General features: G+C 50.5%; 1 protein-coding gene across 1 annotated transcript; it reads right to left on the bottom strand.

Annotated features, from left to right (window-relative positions):
• Positions 1 to 43: 43 nt before the first annotated feature.
• Positions 44 to 3,682, bottom strand: RLN3 (relaxin 3). Its single transcript, XM_002761823.7, has 2 exons — positions 3,326 to 3,682; positions 44 to 425 (listed from the first exon to the last, which is right to left on the bottom strand). Exons 1-2 carry the CDS (start codon positions 3,513 to 3,515, stop codon positions 187 to 189), a joined length of 429 nt encoding a protein of 142 aa, XP_002761869.3. The 5' UTR covers positions 3,516 to 3,682; the 3' UTR covers positions 44 to 186.
• Positions 3,683 to 8,762: the final 5,080 nt, after the last annotated feature.

The following is an 8,762-nucleotide window of genomic DNA, read 5'->3' as shown; positions in this document are numbered from 1 at the left end:
TGCTCAGGGGACAGGCAGGTGGAGTCGGGGGACTGTGCCTGAGCCCATAGTGCCTGGCCTGTGTGACTTGCAGATGAACGAATGAATGTGTGAGGCTCGAAAGGCAGGTTCCCAGCCAGAAACCGGTCTAGTGGATGGCAGGACTGGGGCATTGGTCCTGGCGCCCATGGCTGCCCAGCCCTCGGACTAGCAGAGGCTGCTGATTTCACTTTTGCTACAGCCCCACTTGCAGCAGCTGCTGGAAAGGCCAGCCAGGACATCTCGGCTGCCCCGAAGAGCCCCGGGGGTTCCTTGCCAGCTGGGTTGCCCCCTGGAAAAGGCCTGGGGGGACTTGGTCAGGATCAGCCACTCGCTGGACCCCACAGCTTCATCCAGCGTGCCTGCCAGATGGTCTCCATCAGCGTCTGCATCCAGGAAGCTGTCTTCTGCAAAAGATGCATAGAGTGAGTGCTGAGGGCTCAGCTGCCGCTGTACCCACAGTCCTGGCTCCTGGCCGGTCTAGCTCTGATCTTGTGGCAGAACCATAGACATAGTTCACAGACATAGTTCCGAGTTTTGATTCCACCCAGTCCTGGTGGAATCAAAATCAGACCGGATAGGCAGATTATTCAACCTTACTATGCTTGACTTTCCTCTCCTGTCATTTATTTATGTAGTATTGTTTTTCGAGACGGAGTCTTATTCTGTCACTCAGGCTGGAGTGCAGTGGCGTGATCTGGGCTCACTGCAACCTCCACCTCCTGGGGTTGAAGTGATTCTCCTGCCTCAGCCTCCAGAGTAGATGGAATTATAGGCATCTGCCACCAGGCCCAGCTGATTTTTGTATTTTTAGTAGAGACAGGGTTCACCATGTTGGCCAGGCTGGTCTCAAACTCCTGACCTCCAGTTATCCACCTGCCTCAGCCTCCCAAAGTGCTGGGATTACAGGTGTGAGCCACTGCGCCCGGCCTCCCTTACTCTTTGTTAATTGAGGACCTGGTACATTTGGGAGCTGGGCTGGCCGAGCATGAATCCAGCCTCTCCAAGCCACAATCTTAGGAAGTGAATTTACTTCTTGGAGCCTCAGTTTTCTTTTTTGCAAAGTGGAAAAAAATAATTACTCCAAACTTCTCAAGCTTTATAAGGAGTAAATGAGTTAATATCGATTTTTTTTAAAACTTAGAACAATGAGGCATGACAAGCACTCAAAAATGATTCTTTAGGCCAGGCACAGTGGCTCACACTTGTAATCCCAGCACTTCAGGGCCCCAGGCAGGGGAATCACTAGAGCCAAGAGTTCAAGAACAGCCGGGGCAACACAGCACTACCCTGTCTCTACAAATAATAAAAAGTTGGACATGGTGGTGCAAGCCTGTAGTCCCAGGTACTCAGGAGGCTGAGGCAGGAGAATTGCTTGAGCCCAAGAGGTGGAGGCTGTGAGGCTGCAGTGAGCTGTGATCACGCCACTGGACTCCAGCCTGGGCAACAGAGCAAGGCTCTGTCTAAAAAAAAAAAAAGATAATTACAATGTATTGAGCACTTACTGTGTGTCAAACAACATTTTAAGTGCTTCGGCACGTTAATTTCTTTATTCCTCTCAATGAAACCAGATGAGGTGGGTGCAGTTATTATCACTCCGATTTTCCAGAGGAGACCATGAAGGCAGGACTTAGTAAAGAATTTGCATGACCAGGTACAGTGGCTCATGCCTGTAATCACAGCACTTTGGGAGGCTGAGGTGGATGGATCACCTGAGGTCAGGAGTTCGAGACCAGCCTGGCCAACATGGTAAAACACCATCTCTACTAAAAATACAAAAATTATCGAGGTGTGGTGGCACAAGCCTGTAATCCAAGCTACTTGGGAGGCTGAAGCACGAGAATCGCGTGAACCCAGGAAATGGGGGTTATAGTGAGCTGAGATCGCACCACTGCACTCCAGCCTGGATGACAGAGTGAGACTCTGTCTCAAAAAAAAAAAAAATTGCACAGGAACACATAGCTATTATGTTGTAAAGCTACTATCCAAATCCAAGTGGTGTGTCTGCTAGGTCCACGCTCTTTCCTACCCTCCTCACCGTCATGAATAGCTATTGATTTGCCAGGCTCCTGCCCCTCATGAAGCTAGGTCTCCTCTTCTCCCGGCTCTCCTGATACCTCCCAGACTGTGCCTCTACCCTGCTTAGACTCTGCCCTAATCTGCTCTGACGTAGTCATCCACTCAATCCTGCAAGGTTCAGGAACTGTGTCTCCCATTCAAGGATACACTCAGAGACTCTAATCTCAGCACTTAGGGAGGCCAAGGTGGAACAATCACTAGCGCCCAGGAGTTCGAGACCAGCCTAGGCCACATAGTGAGACCCCCCTGTTTCTTTTTTTTTCTTTTTCTTTTATTTTCTTTTTGAGACAGAGTCTTGCTCTGTCACCAGGTTGGAGTGCAGTGGCATGATCTCGGCTCACTGCAACCTCTGCCTCCCGGGTTCAAAGGATTCTCCTGCCTCAGCCTCTTGAGTAGCTGGGACTACAGGTGCCCGCCACCATGCCCAGCTAATGTTTGTATGTTTAGTAGAGACAAGGTTTCACCATGTTGGCCAGGATAGTCTCAATCTTTTCACCTTGTGATCCACCCGCCTCGGCCTCTCAAAGTGCTAGGATTACAGGTATGAGTCACTGCGCCCCACCTTGAGACCCCTGTTTCTACAAAAAAAAAAAAAAAAAAAAAATTCTAAAAATGATCCAGGTGTGGTGTCAGGTGCCTGTGGTCTTCACTACTCTGGAGGCTACGGCAGGAGGATCTCTTGAGCCTGAGAGGTTGAGGCTACAGTGAGCAGTGATTGGGTCACTGCATTCCAGCCTGGGCAATAGAGTGAGATCACATCTCAAAAAAAAAAAGACCCTCGGAGATGGGAGGAAAAACCAACTTGTGGGGAGGGTCACGCATTAGGTGGCAAAATCCGGCTATGTGTGTACCACACGCTTCACATGACCTGCTGGAAAGGGTTGAGCGTTGTCCTTGTGAATGGCGCTCTCCCCACTCTCACCTCTGGAGCATACAGGCAGCAGCTTTGCTTTGCACAGGGCTTGGTTGGCAAATAGCAGGTGCTCAGAAAGGAGTAGACCGTCCTCCGACTTACAGCCCTCATGCATGGCTTGCAACCCCCCATCCCAGCTCTGCAGCTCTGCTAACTCCTGAGCCGTTGTTTCAAGGCTGGGCAGGTGTCCCTAGCTGGATGTGGCAGGGCGGGGACCCTCCTCCTCCAGCAACCTCCTCTCATCTCGGTCCTTAGCTCCTGGGACCCATCCGGGCACCCGTTCCCCGCCTACATCCTCTTTTCCCCCAGCCTCACCCATAGCTTTCCGGGCCAGGATGTCCGATCGCCTCCACCGGGAGCCCCCACAGGTGAAGATGACTGCTCGGATGAACTCTCGGCCGCAGAGTTTCACTCCATAAGGTGCTGCCCGGGCCTCGGTCCCCGGCCACAACTCCCCGGTCAGCACCCACATCGCCAGGAGCAGCAGCAGCCTGTACCTGGCCATGCTGGATGGACAGAGACGCCTTGGATTCAAGAGTGGGCCAGTGTCTCCACTGCCTCCTGGCCCCCCATTTATACATCGTGGCTCCCCCCAACACTGCCTGATGAAAGCTGAGTGCCTCCCTTATCTTTCCCAGCAGAGGGGAGACAGGCACAGCCCCCCCAACCCGACCTTTCTCATGTCCCCAACGAAGTGATAACCTTTCTCAAGGGACAGGGTGACGTGGCCCAGCTCACTGTCATCATCATCGACAGAGAGGCTAGAAGGCTTTGATTCTGCAGAGACCAGAAACGCATAATCCCAATGGGCCGGGTAGGAAAACACAAACAGACGCCCGCAACGTTAGAATCCTGGACCTCTTCAAAGGGAATAATAACAACAATAACAGTGAATGGATGTGCTGCGGGGCCAGGCACACTGCTCTGAGCATTTTATTTATTTATTTATTTTTGAGACAGAGTCTCGCTCTGTCTCCCAGGCTGGAGTACAATGGCGCGGGCTCGGCTCACTGCAACCTCCACCTCCCAGGTTCAAACGATTCTCCTGTCTCACCCTCCCCAGTAGCTGGGATTACAGGCGTGTGCCACCACACCCAGCTAATTTTTTGTATTTTTAGTAGACATGAGGTTTCACCATGCTGGCCAGGCTGGTCTCGAACTCCTGACCTCTGGATCTGACTGCTTCGGCCTCCCAAGTACGGGGATTCCAGGCATGAGCTACCGCACCCAGCCTATTTGTTTTTGAAACAGAGTCTCGCTCCGTCACCCAGGCGAGATAACAGTCCCAATGGCATGATCTCAGCTCACTGCAACCTCTGCCTCCCAGGTTCAAGCAATTCTCCTGCCTCAGACTCCCAAGTAGCTGGGATTATAGGAACCTACCACACACCTGGTTAATTTCTGTATTTTTAGTAGAGATGGGGTTTCATCATATTGGCCAGGCTGGTCTCAAACTCTTGACTTCGGGTGATCTGCCTGCCTCGGCCTCCCACAGTGCTGGGATTACAGATGTGAGCCACCATGCCCAGATGTTCAAAGCATTTTATATCTGTGTAATGTCTTTAATTCTCCCAACAACCCAAGGCAATGGTTCTCAAATGTGAGTGAGCTTCAGAACCTTCAGGTGGGCTTGTTAAAATGGCGATCAGGCCGGGCATAGTGGCTCACACCTGTAATCCCAGCTTTGGGAGGCCGAGGCAGGCAAATCATCTGAGGTCAGGAGTTCGAGACCAGCCTGGCCAACATGGTGAACCTGCCCCCATCTCTACTAAAAATACAAAAAATGAGCCAGGTGTGTGTCTCATGTTTGTGTCTGTAGTCTCAGCTCTTCGGGAAGCTGAGGCACAAGAATTGCTTCAATTTAGGAGATGGAGATTGCAGTGAGCTGAGATGGTGCCACTGCACTTCAGCCTGGGTGACAAACTGAGACTCTGTGTCAAAAACAACCAAAAAAACACAGATCTTTGTGTCCTACTTGAAGCGTGCTGGACTCAACAGGTTTGGAACATATCTAAGAATCTGCATTTCTGGCCGGGTGCGGTCGCTCGTGTCTGTAATCCCAGCTACTCGGGAGGCTGAGGCAGGAGAATCACTTGAACCCGGGAGGCAGAGGTTACAGTGAGCTGAGATCGTGCCACTGCACTCCAGCCTGGGACACCTCGTCCAGCCCAGAAACCACACTTTTAAGAGCACGGGGTTATGAAATCAGGACTAAGATGATTCCCATATTAAGAATGAGGAAATGGAGGCGCTGAAAGGGGACCTGAGGCAGGAGATCCCAACTTTTTTTGGGGGGGCAGGGGGACGGAGTTTCGCTCTTGTTTCCCAGGCTGGTGTGCAATGGCACAATCTTGGCTCACGGCAACCTCTGCCTCCCAGGTTCAAGTGATTCTCCTGCCTCAGCCTCCCAAGTAGCTGAGATTACAGGCATGTGCCACCATGCCAGGCTAATTCTGTATTTTAGTAGAGACGGGGTTTCTCCATGTTGGTCAGGCTGGTCTCAAACTCCTGACCTCAGGTGATCCACCCCGCCTCAGCCTCGGTCTCCCAAAGAACTGGGATTATGAGCGTGAGCCACGGTGCCCAGCCGATCCCAATGTTTTTGACACCAGAAACCAGTTTCGTGGAAGACAATTTTTCCATGGATGGAGTGGGGACGGGGCATGGTTTTGGGATGATTCAAGCATATCACATTTATCGTACATTTAGTTTCTATTATCATTATACTGTAATTGTATACTGAGATAACCACACAACTCACCATAATGTAAATGTAGTGGGAGTGACCAGGCACAGTGGCTCACGCCAGTCATCTCAGCACTTTGGACTGCGAAGGCGGGCAGATCGATTGAGGTCAGAAGTTCAAGACCAGACTGGCCAATGTGGTGAAACCCCGTCTCTGCTAACAGTACAAAAATTTGAGCCAGGCGTGGTGGCTCATGCCTATAATCCCAGCACTTTGGGAGGCTGAGGTGGGTGGATCACGAGATCAAGAGATCAAGACCATCCTGGTCAACATGGTGAAACCCCGTCTCTACTAAAAAATACAAAAATTAGCTGGGCACAGTGGCGTGTGCCTGTAATCCCAGCTACTCGGGAGGCTGAGGGAGAGGAATTGCTTGAACCCAGGAGGCGGAGGTTGCGGTGAGCCGGGATCACACCATTGCACTCCAGCCTGGGTAACAAGAGCAAAACTCCATCTCAAAAAAAAAAAAAAAAAAAAAATTAGCCAGGCATGATGGCTAATCCCAGTTACTAGGGAGGCTGAGGTGGGAGTATCACTTGAACCAGGAGGCGGAGGTTACAGAGAGCAGAGATCGCGCCTCTGCACTCCAGCCTGGTGACAGAGTGAGTGAGACTCCATCTCAAAAAAAAAAAAAAAGAAAAAGAAAAAGACACTACATAGAATGAACCACGTTAAATTGCACAATTCAATAGCGGTTAGTACAGTCACAGTGCTGTGCAACCACCATCTGTATCCAGTGCCAAAACGTTGTTATCACTCCTGAGGGGACCCATACGCAGAAAGCAGCCGCACCTCATTCCTCCTCTCCCCAGCCCCTGGCTACCAGTAATGTACTTTCTGTCTCTGGATTTGCCTTTTCTGGACATTTCACGTAAGTAGAGTCATGTACATGTCTGGCTCCTCTCACTCAGCATTATATTTTTGAGGCTCTTCCACATCATGGCATGGAGCAGTGCTTCTGACCTTTTTTTTTTTTTTTTTTTTTTTTTTTAGACGGAGTCTTTCTCTGTCACCCAGGCTGGAGTGTAGTGGCGCGATCTCGGCTCACTGCAACCTCTGCCTCCTGGGTTCAAGCAATTCTCTGCCTCAGCCTCCCAAGAAGCTGAGATTATAGGCGCCTGCCACCACGCATGGCTAATTTTTGTATTTTTAGTATATATGTGGTTTCACCATCTTGGCCAGATAGGTCTTGAATTCCTGACCTCGTGATTCACCCACCTCAACCTTCCAAAGTGCTGGGATTATCGGTGTGAGCCACCAGGCCCATTACAACCTCCGCCTCCTGGGTTCAAGCAATTCTCCTGCCTCAGCCTCCTAAGTAGCTGGGATTACAGGCACCCACCACCATGCCCGGATAATTTTTGTATTTTTAGTAGGGACAGGGTTTCACCATGTTGGTCTTGAACTCCTGGCCTCAAGGGATCCACCTATCCCGGCCTCCCAAAGTGCTGGGATTACAGGCGTGAGCATGGCACCTGGCCTCCTTTATCTTTATGTCTCAATAATGTTCCATCATATGGCTGAAACACGTGTTTTTTCATCTGTGGGTGGACATGTGGGTTGTTTGCACCTTTTGGCTATTGTGAATAATGATGCTCTGAACATGTGTGTATATATAGTATTTCAATGGTTTATTTTATTATTTTTTGGAGACAGAGTCTCTCTCTGTCACCCAGGCTGGAGTGCAGTGGGGCAATATTGGTTGACTGCAACGTCTGCCTCCTGTATTCAAGTGATTCTCCTGCCTCAGCCTCCGGAGTAGCTGGGACTACAGGTGCCCGCCATCACACCTGGCTAATTTTTGTATTTTTAGTAGAGACGGGGTTTCTTCATGTTGTCCAGGCTGGTCTCAAACTTTGGACCTCAAGTGATCTGCCCACCTCAGCCTCCCAAAGTGCTGGGATTACAGGCGCAAGCCAGCGTGCCTCAACTTTTTTCTTTTTAAGATGGAATCTCACTCCGTCACCCAGGCCAGAGTGCTGTGGTGCTATCTCTCAGCTCACTGCAACTTCTGCTTCCTAGGTTCAAACAATTCTCCTGCTTCAGCCTCCCAAGTAGTTGGGATTATAGGCACCCACCACCATACCTGGCTAATTTTTATATTTTTAGTAGAGACAGGGTTTCACCCTGTTGACCAGGCTGGTCTCGAACTGCTGACCTCAAGTGATCTGCCTGCCTTGGCCTCCCAAAGTGCTGGGATTACAGGTGTGAGCCGCTTTGATCCGCCTTTTCTTTTTTTAAAGATGAGGCCTGACTATGTTGCCCAGGCTGATCTCGAACTCCTGATCTCAAGTGATTCTCCCACTTTGGCCTCCCAGAGAATACAAGCATGAGCCACCAGGCCTGGCTACATTATGTCAATTTCACCTTGACTTAAAACATGGCAAAAACAAGGACTCTGGTAAGAGGGGCCGGCTTGGCTTCAAATTCTGACCCTTCCTCTTTCCTGCTGTGTGACCTTGACCAAGTCACTTAACCCCTCTGTGCCTTGGTTTCCTCACTTGCAAATGGGAAAGATTTAATGACTGAGTCAAATTTTTGCAATCGCCATGAAGAAAGTCCTGTTTAAATGTTATTTCTACTGGGTACGTTCCGTTTGGATTAGAATTTTATCTCTTTGTCCTTTCCTGTGTCACAAACTCCTGGCCCCAGTGGGCTGCTGTGGGTGTCACGGGTCAACTGCAATGTTCTGGAGGCAGAGATTACCTCTGATTGTACGGCATCTAACGGGCTGATGAGTAATACTCTCTTCCCCTCCAACCTCCTGCAGGGAGATACCCTCCTGCCCTTTTCTCCTGCATTCCCAGCGCCTGGCCCGGGGGCTGGGGAAAAACAGACATTGAGGAAACATTTGCTGCCTGCCTGACTCAGCTGACAGGCCCCAAACCAGAAGCCTCTTTTTTTTTTTCATTTTGACACAAGATCTCACTGTCGCTCAGGCTGGAGTGCAGTGGCCCAATCTTGGCTCACCGCAGCCTCCGTCTCCAGGATTCAAGCTATTCATGT

The sequence above is a fragment of the Callithrix jacchus genome, chromosome 22, assembly GCF_049354715.1.
Source record: "Callithrix jacchus isolate 240 chromosome 22, calJac240_pri, whole genome shotgun sequence".
Lineage (NCBI taxonomy): Eukaryota > Metazoa > Chordata > Mammalia > Primates > Cebidae > Callithrix > Callithrix jacchus.
Note: the sequence above shows the minus strand (reverse complement) of the source record. Positions and strands in the feature narration are given on the sequence as shown.

Excerpts from the sequence above, each read along its gene's own strand:
- RLN3 (XM_002761823.7), bottom strand. The coding sequence starts at position 3,515 with ATGGCCAGGTACAGGCTGCTGCTGCTCCTGGCGATGTGGGTGCTGACC. Across the intron at positions 426-3,325 it reads CCTGGCCCGGAAAGCTATGG|AAGACAGCTTCCTGGATGCA; the intron begins GTGAGGCTGGGG and ends CATCTTTTGCAG.